General features: G+C 40.6%; 1 protein-coding gene across 3 annotated transcripts in view; it reads right to left on the bottom strand.

Moving 5' to 3' along the window:
- The window catches only part of Usp8 (ubiquitin specific peptidase 8), a 52,114-nt gene that overhangs the window by 13,365 nt on the left and 25,080 nt on the right, over window positions 1-13,669 (bottom strand). For all 3 annotated transcript variants that reach the window (XM_011239857.3, NM_001252580.1, NM_019729.3), the window contains exons 7-11: window positions 11,846-11,990; window positions 9,439-9,601; window positions 8,395-8,539; window positions 7,868-8,091; window positions 3,269-3,826 (exon numbers count right to left, since the gene is read on the bottom strand). In XM_011239857.3, coding sequence (XP_011238159.1) covers window positions 3,269-3,826; window positions 7,868-8,091; window positions 8,395-8,539; window positions 9,439-9,601; window positions 11,846-11,990 — 1,235 coding nt within the window. The remainder of the gene's footprint in view (window positions 1-3,268; window positions 3,827-7,867; window positions 8,092-8,394; window positions 8,540-9,438; window positions 9,602-11,845; window positions 11,991-13,669) is intronic.

Below are 13,669 nucleotides of genomic sequence, written 5' to 3'. Positions count from 1 at the left end.
GTCCTAAGTACTCACTCAAAAGTAAAGACACAAATGTCCACAGTAGCAGTATTCAAAATAATTCCCAAGAAGACATGCAATATCTAAGTAATCCAAATTGACAAGTGCATATGTGCAGAGACTATAATAATTAACTACACGAAGAAACAAGCTACCAATACATGCTCTAAAATAAATAAGAAAACTGCTAGGTAAGGGGTTGGAGACATGGCTTAGTGGATAAGAGCACTGGCTGCTCTTCTAGAGGACATGGGTTTGATTCCCAAGAGATGTGCTCTTCTGCCCTCTTTAGGAGCACTGACATACATTCAGGCAAAATATCCATACACATTTAAACAAAAAAACAAACAACAACAACAACAACAACAAAAAACCTAGACCAGTAGTTATCAATCTGTGGGTTCTAACCCCTCTGGGGGTTGAATATCAAATATCCTGTATATTAGATATTTGCATTATGATTCATGACAGTAGCAAATTACACTTAAGTACTAATGAAACAATCTGATCATTGGGGGTCACCACAACATGAGGAACTGTATTAAAGGGTCACAGCATTAAGAAGGCTGAGAGCCACTGAGCCAGATGAAAGCAGTCAGCTGCTAAAGACTATCTGAGAAAAGACAGTCAATGGAGACAGCAGGTTTTGGTCTGAGGCTTTAGGAGGGGTACAGGACAGGACTATATATACACAGGTAGAGTGATTCTTTGGTGTTGTGAAAATGTTTTATGATTGGATTATGTTAACAATTTCATGTACTATGTTAAGTTTTTCTTATGTATGTGGGATTTTTTTGTTTTTGTTTTTTATACAGGGTCTTTCCATGTGGTCATGGTTGTCCTGGAGCTCTCTATGTAGACCAACCTGGCCTCAAACTCACAAGAAATTGTCTGACTCCACCTCCACCTCCCCAGTGCTAGGAGTAAAGGCATGAGCCACCATTCCCTGACAGTCTGTAAACTCTTTTTTTTAATAGGTTAAAATTAAATTTTTTTATTTATTTTTAATTTTTTATTAGATATTTTTTTCATTTACATTTCAAATGCTATCCTGAAAGTCCCCAATACCCTCACCCCTAGTCTGTAAACTCTTGTTACTGACTAAATGTATGTTACAAACAGGTAAATTTTATGATATGCAAATTATACCTAAATTAAACTATTATTAAATGTATCAGACTAAAAACAAAAAGAAAACTGGGCGGTGGTGGTACATGCCTTTAATCCCAGCACTTGGGAGGCAGAGAGGGGCAGAGGCAGAGAGAGGGGCAGAGGCAGAGGCAGAGAGGGGCAGAGGCAGAGAGAGAGTGGGGCAGAGGCAGAGAGAGAATGGGGCAGAGGCAGAGAGTGGCAGAGGCAGAAGCAGAGAGGGGCAGAGGCAGAGGCAGAGAGGGGCAGAGGCAGAGGTAGAGAGGGGCAGAGGCAGAGGCAGAGAGGGGCAGAGGCAGAGGCAGAGAGGGGCAGAGGCAGAGGCAGAGGCAGAGGCAGAGGCAGAGGCAGAGAGGGGCAGAGGCAGAGGCAGAGGCACAGAGGCAGAGGTGCAGAGGCAGAGAGGCAGAGGCAGAGGCAGTCGGATTTCTGAGTTCGAGGCCAGCCTGGTCTGTAGAGTGAGTTCCAGGACAGCCAGGGCTATACAGAGAAACCCTGTCAAAAAACAAAAACAAAAACAAAAACAAAAAACAAAAAACCTTTTAAGTCTCTCTGAAAGGTGTATTCTATTGTCAAGTTTAAATGTGAGTTCATTTGGGATTTCATACCACTAAAGAGAAAAATGAACCAGTGAAGAAAATAAAACTCAATAGAACGTGAAGCACTGGTTTACAATGCAGTATAAAATGTTAAATATTATGTTCTTATAGTGTATATACACCATGCTCTCAGAGTCTACTGCTTATATCCTATATGGTTTTTATTAACTTGAAAAGGGCTGTCCTCTAATATATTTTAAACATAAGCAAGAGAATGCTGAAAATACAGAATTTTACACAGATCATATTCAAAATGCAAGGTCTATTTATTAACTAAACCTTTTTTGCATGTGTTCTCTACCCACACATGTCATAACCTGAGGGCCGCTGAGGTTTCTAGGGTGTTTACAGCACCTCAAATGACTCTACACATATGAAAGTGTTAAGTTCTTAAGACTGTCTCCAGTACAGGAAGGGGGAAAGAGGCTGTCTTCCAATTTCACTCCCTATGGAATTCTAGGCAGACGACAGCCTCTGAGCTCAGTTTTGCCTGTAAACTCACTACTCACTACCTTATGGGGCTACCTCTATAAATAAAAAATGTTGGCAAATACTTGACATGCCTTGAGTGTTTTGAGGTATTTAAACTGTATCTTAAGTAGGAACTTCATCTCTCTAATTGTAGGTGTTTAGAAAATTCTCAAACAGGCGTTGTATTCTGTTGAGCTTTCCTCAGTGTTGAAGTCATGGGCTTATTGACGCCGAGTGAGCTGATCTACAGGTATGTGCAGTACACCTGGCTACTCTAGTGAGGTTAGCCCGTGGTCCCTGAGCATTGTATTAATATGGTCTGTAAATCTGGAAAATGTGACTAAAGTACTGTTTGAAAGGTATGCATTTTGTAAGGTAGCATTTTGCTTTCCAGCCTTCATTTCTGCACTACCAAAACTGTTTTCTATTTACTTGTATGTACGTAAAAGTAAGCTGTTAGTGTTCCTGCTGTTACATAGTAGTCAAAAGGAAAGGACACTGTTAGCTGTACAAAGAAAACAAATTAAAAGTATATCATTCCATGAACATATCTTCCAAAATTAAGGCAATCAACTTTTGAGTATGTAGTTAAGGACAGAAAAAAGTAACTGATTTTAAGTGTACGAACAGAAACAAAATCATACAGACTGATCAAAAATATCATTATATGTAAAATAAATGTCAGGCTGTCGATGTTACTGACTGTACATCCTATGTAGACAAAATGACCTCCATCTACTGGGCCTTATTTCTCCATTATGAGATTGTATTTTATCCTCGTCTTTTGATGGTCACACACCAAGCAAGCACAGAAATGCATATGACTATTTCTAGCAATAATTATAAGTTGTATGACATTTTATAAACGAAAGATTCTATGGCCAACCAATCAATTTACATCATCACAGGCCTCAAAGGAAAGCAGAGAAGCCAATACCAATGGATCAGGACGGTCTCTCACCCCTTGAGCACTGTCCAGAATGCCTGTTCTGTTTGTGGAAGGCCACTGTGTCACCATCTTATACACATTTACTGTTCGTTTTACCTACCTTGCCTGCATTCAGCTCTCCTGACACGGATGCAGGGGACACATCTGCTGGCCTCTTCTGCGCCTCTGACGTGGGACACCTTTTACCTTCCACAGGTACCTTAGCATCAGAAGCTTCATGCTCACTCTTACTTTGTCTTTGTGTTCCTGTGGCTTCCTGGGCCCCGTCTGCTGAAAGCTCTCTGTCTTCCGTCTTGGTCTGTTTGCTGTCTTTTTTCTCTTGTCCATCCTTTGCTTTGTGCTGATTCTCAGTGGAGTCACGTTCATCTGCATCCTGTGTCTTTCCAGCTTTGCGCTCTTGTTCCTCCCTTCTCAGCTTCTCTTTCTGTTCCTTCTGCTGCTTGTCCCAAAGTTCCTTCTCCTGTTTATTCTTTTCCATAAGAAGGGCAGTTTCTTGATGAATACGAGCCTTTTCTTCATCTGTTAACATGGTGGTTGGAGAGGGAAATACTGGCTTGGTGGATCGATCAGAAAGAACTCTTCCACTCTGATCTGTATTTTCAGATTTTATTCTATGATCTTCAGGCAACTTGACTGACGGTTTTTTCGTACGATCAACCTAGAGAAACACAAATAGAACAAATGTGCTTTTAGTGCTGTTTCGAGACTAGTTCTTATATATAGGCTAAGTTGGCCCCAAACCTACTTCAGTTTCATGTTCTGGGCTCAGAAGAGTTACATGTCTTAATGACAGACCACAGAACCAAGACCTGACAGAGGAGTCTGAAGCTCCATACCAATACACCCACCTACACCCTCCCCATCTCCACATAAGTGCCCCATAATACCTTACACCCAGATGGCCAAAAATGAATGAATGATGCCCACAAATACAGTTTCCCTCTACTCTCCACACAGCTGTATACACTACACCAGTCGCCTGGCAGCTCTAGGCCATGTTCTTCCCACAGCTTTCTGCTGCCTGGTAAAATTCCATTCAGCTTTACCTCCATCCCCGAGACTACCAGGAAGCCTACTGCCTAACATCATTCTCTCTTCCCAAACTCCAGAAGAGCCTCCCACTACCCGCTCACCTCTTTTGTCCCATTTTCAGTTACACATCTTATGTGCCCAGCATAAGGGTGAAAGTTAAAGAACAATTTTGTAGAGTTGGTTCTTTTCTCCCGCCTTTATGGAACACCTTCTAGGAATTGAATTCAAGTCACCAGGTTTATCTGGCAAGAGCCTTTATCTGCCCAGCCATTCACTCACCCAAGTAATCATCGTAAAACAAATCTGACCATGTTTCTCTTTTGTTTAATAACATCCTATTTTACATTGCTATTCATATTTAAGTTGTAGTACACATACATATACCTACATACAAAATGAATAAATGAATTAAATAAACTTTATCATAGCCTGACTACTATTCATTCTTTAATACTTAAACATTTTTCTTCCTTTATCTATTTTTAATATTTACTTATTTGTATTTTATGTGCCTTGGTGTTTTGCCTGTATGTCCATGTGAGTGTGTCAGGCCCCTGGGACTGGAATTACAGACAGTTGTGAGCTGCTATGTCAGTGTGGGAACTGAACCCAAATCTTCTGGGAGAGCAGCCAGTACTCTTAACTGCTAAGCCATCTTTCCAGCCCCAACATAGCTATTTATTATTTTGTGTGTGCACACTGCATGTGATGTGAATGCAGAGTCAAGTGTGAAGGTCAAAAGGCAACTCCTGGAAGTTGGGTCTTTTCCTGCCATGTTGCAGGATTCAGGGACTGAAGCGGACCTCAGGTCATCAGGCCTGTGCATAAATGCCTGTACCCACTAAACCATCTCACCAGCCCCACTTCTTTATTCTTGTACCTTATTATTATATATATTTTACAGCTAGTATTAATTTTACTTATTTAGTAGGGAGAGTCAGAAGACAGCCTGCAGGAGTTGGTTCCCCTTCTACCACATAGGTCCTAGAGTTCAAACTCAAGCCACCTTTAACTACTGAGCCATCTTGTTGGCCCTCCATCTTACTGTTTGAGCCAGGGTCTTTCACTGAGCCTGGAGCTCACTGATCAAGTAGATGGCTAGCCAGCAGGCCCAAGATTCCCTTACTCTGGCCTCCCCAGTTCCAGGATTACAGGAGTGTGATGCTGCACCTGGCTCTCATGTGGCTGTGAGGCCCTCAACTCAGATCCTCACACTTGCACAAGAGGCTCTCTATTGGCTGGGCCATCTGCCAGCACCACATCTGAGGGAGAAAGCTGCCGTATTCTAGAACGTGAGCACTGAGAGGTGCTTTAGCTGCTCTAACAACATTGTGAGAAGTAACCCTAACATTTCTTGGAAATACTGTGTGTTGAAACAGCAAGGAGAACTTAACTGAGAACTTCCTAATAATGATCTAATGCAGCATGCTTATAAAATGTATTTTATGTTCCCATTAGAACAAAGTCAGTGGGGAAAAAAATCCCAATTCCTTTTCACTTTTATTTTTTGCCTTTTTACTTTTTCAAATAAGCAAAAAAATCCCCCAAATAAACAAAATCACCTATTCTTTTCTACAATTGAGACCGAAGTAGGAAGAACCACTGTGGAGATGAAGCCAACACTAAAAGTGGAGCCGGACCTAAAACCAAAGCTTCGATCCCTAGCTGCTGGCACACTCACCCTCCCCAGTCTGAGAAACACCACACTTTCCTATCTTAAACTTACAATTCCTTCCTCAGCTCCTCATACCTGTAGAACAAAGCTCAGATTAGATCCAATTCTCTGTCACTGGCTGTCTTTCTGGTCTCCTGTGCTGTCATGGTGCTCTCCTCAGCATGAACCCTCAGCTACGCAGGTCAAGAGCTGTCTGCCCCCAGTCACTCACTTTCCAACCCGTCTCTGCATCTGTAAACCCATTAAGACCTCAGAGCCAGAAAGCTGCTGCTTCTCTATAGAAAAGAAACTCAGTTCTCCTGCTCTGCTCCCCAAGGGCTAGACAGCAATGGTGAACTATTCTGTGACTGGGCTCTCTCTACACCAGATCTCTCTCAGTCACTGCAGAGAATCCATCCTACCCACATTTACAAACCTTCAAATAGAAATTTCCTCAATTGCTTCTCAGATTATTGAGTGCAGTGAACCTCAAAATACACTGGAAAAACTATATTCTCAGTCATCTTGGATATACAAGTATTAGAATTCAATTAAAATGAAGGCATTTACAATAATATACCTTCTCTTTATAATGTCTTATATTTATACTTTAAGAAGACTTATTTATTCAATTTGTTTAATATTTAATCTGAAATATTAGATAACTTTAAAAATGATGAAGATACTGACTTTCGACAGCTCTAAAGAAATCAGCATCATCCACTTCAAATGTTAATACTGCAGGGAAAGCGACTGCTACAGATCCATAATGAATACTGTCTAGGCAAGTTTTATTACTGTTTCTTCAAAGAGAACCTAACAAGAACCTCTAAATTTTTATCTGAATATCATTCAATATCTTTAAATAACTATCATTAACATTTCAAACGCCAATGAAATGGAACTAAAATATGTTTTAAAGCCAGAACACTGACATTTCACCTCTCTGATAAGCAAAAGTAGGCAAACCACTCTCCACAGTGATGGGCTCCATTTTCTACAGTGATGGGCCTACCCTCCACAGTGCAATGTTTTGTTTGTAAAAGTCTGCTTCTGTCCGGAGCACGTCAGAGAACTGTTCTCATCATTACTCTGAACAGTCCAGTATGGTAGCTGGCTGCTCACCTAGCCTCTGTAACCACCACAAGTAATGCAGAGAGGACTTAAGCTCTGGGTGGTGCGCAGGTGACACACAGATGTGTAAGAGGGACCGAGCACTTGCAGACTTGGTTATTCTCATGGAGTCCTGAGAGCCATCTGAGGCAGACACTTGAGGGCAGCCGTGCCAGTCAAATCACAGCAACGTCACCAGCTGAGCTCTTCCATCTACCTCGGAACACAAGCTGTTGCTACAGGTTATGAGAAATGGCCACCAGCGAGCTTTGAAGTCTTGTAGGGAGTCTAATATAGCCAGGGCAACAGAGGTAATTATTATAAAAGGTTTTTGTTAAAAATAAAGTGCCTGGGGCTAGAGAGACCGTTCGGTGGTTAAGAGTACCAACTGCTTGTCCAGAGGTTCTGAGTTCAATTCCCAGCAACCACATGGTGGCTCACAACCATCTGTAATGGGATTGGATGCCCTCTTCTGGTGTGTCTGAAGACAGAGACAGTATTCATTTACATAAAATAAATAAATCTTTTTAAAAATTAATTAACTTATTTAATGTATACAAGTACACTGTAGCTGTCTTCAGACATACCAGATCCCATTACAGATGGTTGTGAGCCACCATGTGGTTTCTGGGAACTGAACTCAGGACCTCTGGAAGAGCAGTTGGTGCTCTTAACCACTGAGCCATTTCTCCAGCTTCCCAAATAAATAAATAAATCTTAAAAAAAATAAAATAAATAAAGGTGCCAAGATGCACAAATCCTTCTGAGGTTATATTTTCTAAGGTATCATAGATAATATATAAAATTCTGTGTAACATGTGTCAATATGACATTAAAACAAAAGAATAAAGTTAGTAAAAAACAAACAAACAAACAAACAAACAAACGCCAAGACAATACCTGTGGAACACTCTTTGTAGCAGGCGCTGGCTGAATTATGGGTGAGGCTTCAGCTCTGGGAGCCGCACCAGGTCCAGCTAGAGCTGGCTGGGTTGACAGTCTCAGCTTTTCATCTTGATCAGTTACCAACAGTGCCTTTTCATTTGTTTCTATAGGAGGAGGTGGCATCTGGGTAGGAAGTTTGGAAGGAACTGGTTCTTCCAATGAGGGATAAGTAAAATCCACTAAAATTGCCAAAAGAACAATACATTTATTTAAGAACCGCAAACTTCACACACAGTACTTACGTGCTATGCAGGCTATGTGTGATAGCTAACAGAGTGAAAGGGCAATCACCACTGTCTTAAAGAACATGAACTCCTAGTCTGTGTTGTTTTTCCTGAAAACAAACTAGCATTTCATAGGACAAAGGCATATACAAGTAAGGTTACCCTGAACACCTAAGTGTTTTAGACTGTACTGAAGCAATTTTAAACACAATTTTCACATACATACATACATACATACATACATACATACATACATACATGAGACAGACACCTCTTCAGCTCTGCTCCGAGGGGGTGGAGTGACCTTAGCATTGGTTGTAAACTGCGGGTAGCAAAGCAGCCAGTTTTCATAGCCGCCCTCCAACACCAAAGGCTCATGGCGCAGGACAGTTTTACTTTCCCACTACAAAATAAAGATAGATATCTTTAAGACGGGACAGTCTCTTGACAGCAAAAACCACAGATCACAACAAACCCAAGTGTGGAACTGTTCCCTGTTAAGCAAAATGAAAACAAAAAAATAAATTCAAAATACAACATTAAATGAAGATATATAAAGTTTAAGAACCCAAAAACAATCTATGATCTTAGATGAAAAGTTATAAAATAATCACAAAACAAAGCCTACCTAGCCCTGAGCGCCTAGACCTGATAGCACTTCTACACTCTGCGGTTTATTCCTACCTCCTGCACATATACACACTTTTCAAAATGTGTTTCTATAAAATAATGGTTTTTCAAGATAAGGCTTCTGTGTCTAATAGCCCTGGCTATCCTAGAACTTGCTTTGTAGATCAGGCTAGCCTGAAACAGAGATTGGCCAGCCTGCCTCTGCCCTACCCCCATCCCCCACTGGAGTGCTGGGATTAAAAGCATGCCCCACCCTCCACTCCACCCCAGCTTAAAATAACAAAACTCTTAATTTGTCTTTTCTTTTATATGAATTTCATTAACTGTTGCATCACTTATATGATTGCCCCCTCCCCTGTGTGTCTGTACACAGATATTTCAAAATGTAATGAATCACTTAAAACACTCCCAACCCTGCCACACTGGGATAGACACCAAAGATAAGCACCCATGCTGTCACCCGCTTAAGTACAATTTCTGAAAAGAGAATGACTGAACCCAGGCTCACTAACACATTATGACTTTCAATATTAAATATTCACCTCCGAGATGATTACTGAGCACAACTTTGTAAGAGTACAGTTGGTTTAAAAGTCTAACAGAGCCAGTCAAAATAACCAGACTCCCAACAATCAGACAACGGCAGTTAGAGTAATGAGGAAAGCCCCCAACCTTGAAAAGTGCATCTTTCAGACTCCGTAGAGTGGTCCCAAGCAGCAAATCTTTCGCTGAACTAAACCAGTCGAGAAGGACCACATAGTCCACACTCCCCCTCTTTTTCCATGTGTCTTTAGAATCATCTGAGAGGTTTGCTTCAATCCAACTAGCAGTGACTCTGAAATACATGAGCATTTGTATTGAGGCAAAGTTGAGCATATTCTGTGCCATACCAGGACAAGCTTTCCCAAGTTAAGCTCCATATTAAGATATTAACTAGCCAAAGATATTCTATCCCTTCTTTACTGCATGTTAGTGCTTTAGTAATTACTAGAGAGGGAAAGAAACAGACTCAATTTTAACTTCTTTTTCTTTTTTTTTTTTTTTCTTTTTGGTTTTTCGAGACAGGGTTTCTCTGTATAGCCCTGGCTGTCCTGGAACTCACCCTGTAGACCAGGCTGGCATGGAACTCAGAAATCCACCTGCCTCTGCCTCCCGAGTGCTGGGATTAAAGGTGTGTGCCATCATGCCAGGCTTCAATTCTAACTTCTTAAAAAAAAAAAAAAAAAAAAAAAAAAAAAAAAGATGGGGGTTGGCTCAGAGATCCTGAGCTCAATTCCCAGCAACCACATGGTGGCTCACAGCCATCCTTAATGAGATCTGACTCCCTCTTCTGGAGTGTCTGAAGTCAGCAACAGTGTACTTATGTAAAATAAATAAATAAATCTTATAAAAAAAAGATGGGGGTGGGACACAGCAAAACTGAAAACAGGAAATCACCTGGACCCCTTCTCAGCCAAATCTAAACTGTAGAGTCACGTTGGATACATTATTCATATTTAAGCTCATGTCTCTCTATACTTACAGTAAGTAAACAGCAAGATTTAACTTAGTCAGCAAGCACACAGTGCTTACAGTATGCCAGACACCATATGCTTCAGACGTTATTGACTCCCCGCAGCAGTACCAGTCAGGAGCTATTACCCCATGTTCCAGTACCCTGGCATATGCCTGGCATATGTCATGCTTCCTTAAAGCATGACAGCCTGCCTGTGGTTACAGCTCGGGTCTGTGCTAACTTAGGTCCTGTCACCAGCATGTTCTCAACTACGAAGGAGTCAGTGCTCAGCTATTCTTTTGTTCATATAGAAGTTCAGGCCCTTACCATGGCCTGTTACCCAGACTGCAATCCTGTTACCCCATCCTTCTCTTCTCTAACGGCTTGTCCCTTTCTGTGCTCCTGCTTAGGACCTCTAGTCTCCCTGTCTTCTCTGTTTGCTCCCACTCCTGGTCTCAGAATATTGTGCACATATTCAACACTTGCTAAGAACTTTTCTGTGAGTCTTCCTTAAACTAAATTTTAGGGTCTACTCCAAGACAGAAAAACAGACATCAGACAGACACATACACATCCCAATACACATCCACCCACCACACCTTAACTTAAGGAATACTATTTATTTTAATTTTTATCATTTTTCTTGTCCTTATCTGGCTATTTAAATAAAAGCTTCACAAAGGCAACAACTTTTATCTCTTTCCTGGTTTAGCCTCAGCACTTAGAACCACAGTAACCCAGCCTACTGCTCAGAAAATATTTGCTGAATGACAGGATGATTGAATAACACAGATCCATTCTGTTGATTAAAAAGAAAAACAAGCCAGTGTTCTAGAACCCACCCAGCATTTAGTGTTTAACCGACAGTACTGGCAAGCTGAGTGGGACTGGTGAAACTTTTACCAATAAAGCAAAATGTCTCTGGACTAAAAAAAAAAAAAATCTGTTCCTAAGTAATAATGTTGGCTGCTGTATCAGGTGGGAAGGGCAGTGGAGGAGGAGCCAGTATAAACTATCAGCATCTAGCTGACCTTACAGAGATAGATCAAGATGCTTGACCTACAACGGAATGGAATGGAAGCCAATGAAATGTGAGCTTCTTAAGAGGCATTTATTTGCCTACATCATTCTTTTACGTTTAGAAGTTTAGTGAAGATGTTGGGTAATAACAGAGTCAAAAAGTGTTTCCCAAATTTAAGTTTCTTATGTATTATCTTCATACTTTGTTCTACCCATTCTATAATTTAATTTTAAATGTAACTTAATAATCAATTAAACTTAATTATACTAAGTTTAATAAATTCATATGTTCCTGTATAAATGGAAAAAGCAAGAACATATCCAATACATAAAGGCCCAAGTCTAAAAACAAAACAGGCCAGTAAGCTGTTATACAAGGAAATGAGCAGAGCAATGGTAATAAGCACACCGGGCTTACACAGTAATGGAGACAACAGTACACAGGTTGATTGAAAAGGACACAGTCTTTTACACACCAGGAGGCCAAGCAGGAGCACCACACATTCAAGGCCAGCCTGTTAGCATAGCACACTTTGTCTATTATCTAAGCACACAATGACCTACCCTGGACTGATAGCTTCTTCAGGAACACTGAGAGAATCCAAGATACAGGAATGCTGATAATCCTGTATTTTTCGAGCATCCATTATAATTAAGCTTGTGTTTTTATCCATCATCATCGTATATAGTTCCTTTGCTGTGATGGCTCCTTGGAATTGAGAGACATAGTAGTAAATGACAAGAAACACCCAGTTCTATGTGCTGGCATATTAGCAAACATGGAAGAGCAAAGTATTCCTGACATCACAGGCTTATCATCCCACAGTCAATTTTTATCTTTTACATGAACACATATACTGACATTTATTAAGAGACAAGTTCCATGTCTTGTTTATACACAGGTTAGACACAGCTCAGTGGAATAGTATCTGCCTAGCAGCCTTCAGCTCTGGCTTTGATTCCATTGTGACTCCCTTCGCCCAATTAAAACCTTCATGTCAAGGTCCCAACTGTATCTGGTATTAGTTCTCTCAAAGAAAGAAAATTAAATATGTGCTTCATTAAAATAGAAACATTTCATACACAAAATGCATGATTAATAAAGTCACAAGGGCTGGTGATGTGGCTCAGTTGCTGGAATACTTTTCCAGCACATACGAGGCCCTGGGTTCAATCTCCAGCAACTGCATAAACTGGGCATGGTGGAGTACTTGCATTAAAAGGTCAGCCCTGACTACATATAAAATTCAAGGCCAGTCTTGTATAGATAAGTTACTGTCGTAAACAAATGAGTCTCAACAGGTTCTAATTTATCTTTTTCTAATTTTTTTTGGGTCTCTGACGAGGTGCTATGAGGACTGTTGGAATGTTTAGATTTCCAATTATTAATTAATTGGAATGGGGTATGCAATTTGGCAAAAACAAACAAAACTATGTTGCTATTTTTTTTTTCAGCTTTACCACCTGCAGCGAAAGATCAAAAAGCATCACATTAAACTTTAGATACAGACACGGCTTGCCAGAAGCACCTTCTACCACGGAGAATGGGGTAATACCTACGCAGGATGAACTACAAGGATGATGAAAACTAACCTTAAGATCACCAACAGCTTCGAGGAAAGTACCTTACACTACACGTAGTTTATTTTTAAAATTACTGTATGATCAGTACACAATTACTTTGGTGCTACATATAATTATGTTTAATTTATAGTTTTTCTGAAAAAGAAAAAATTTCTCTAATAGATGAAGTCAACTACCTATCTTATTGGTAGGTCATAAACTTGTCACTAGATCTCACAATACCAGGTATGGATACATGCAAATTACAGGTTAAGATTTCTTCTTCGGGGCATAAGGGCATCCACTAAATAATTAACTCTTACAAACTAGAATCACAAATAACAGCTAACAGCCCTTAAATTTACTATGGATTCTCAAAGTTTAATATGTGCAGCTGAATTCACTATGAACTGTTTCCTTACTAACTCCTTTGACAGTTAATGCTGTCAACTTCACAGTATCTAAAATCACCGTAGAGACACCTTCTAGGCACGTCTGTGAGGAACTGTCTCATTTCTATTAGCTGGCTGAGGTGGCATGGCTCCACGGCTGAGGTACTGTCTGGGTGAAGAGGAGCGATGACCAGAGTGCTAGCACTCACCTTCCTCTGCCTCCTGACTGCACTGCAGCTGCCCAGCTGCCTCAAGCTCCTTACTTACTTCCCTGCTGTGATCAACTGTACCCTGGAACCGTGAGCCAAAAGAAACCCTCTTTACAGATGGGGAAGCTGAGGTAGAGTGGTAAGTATCATACTCAGTATACTGAAGAGCAGCTGCTGAGTGGTCATCTCTCAAATACTACACTATGGTTAACTACTGTACCTAG

The sequence above is a fragment of the Mus musculus genome, chromosome 2 (genome assembly GCF_000001635.26).
Source record: "Mus musculus strain C57BL/6J chromosome 2, GRCm38.p6 C57BL/6J".
Taxonomy (NCBI): domain Eukaryota; kingdom Metazoa; phylum Chordata; class Mammalia; order Rodentia; family Muridae; genus Mus; species Mus musculus.
This window is presented reverse-complemented; position numbering and strand designations above follow the sequence as displayed.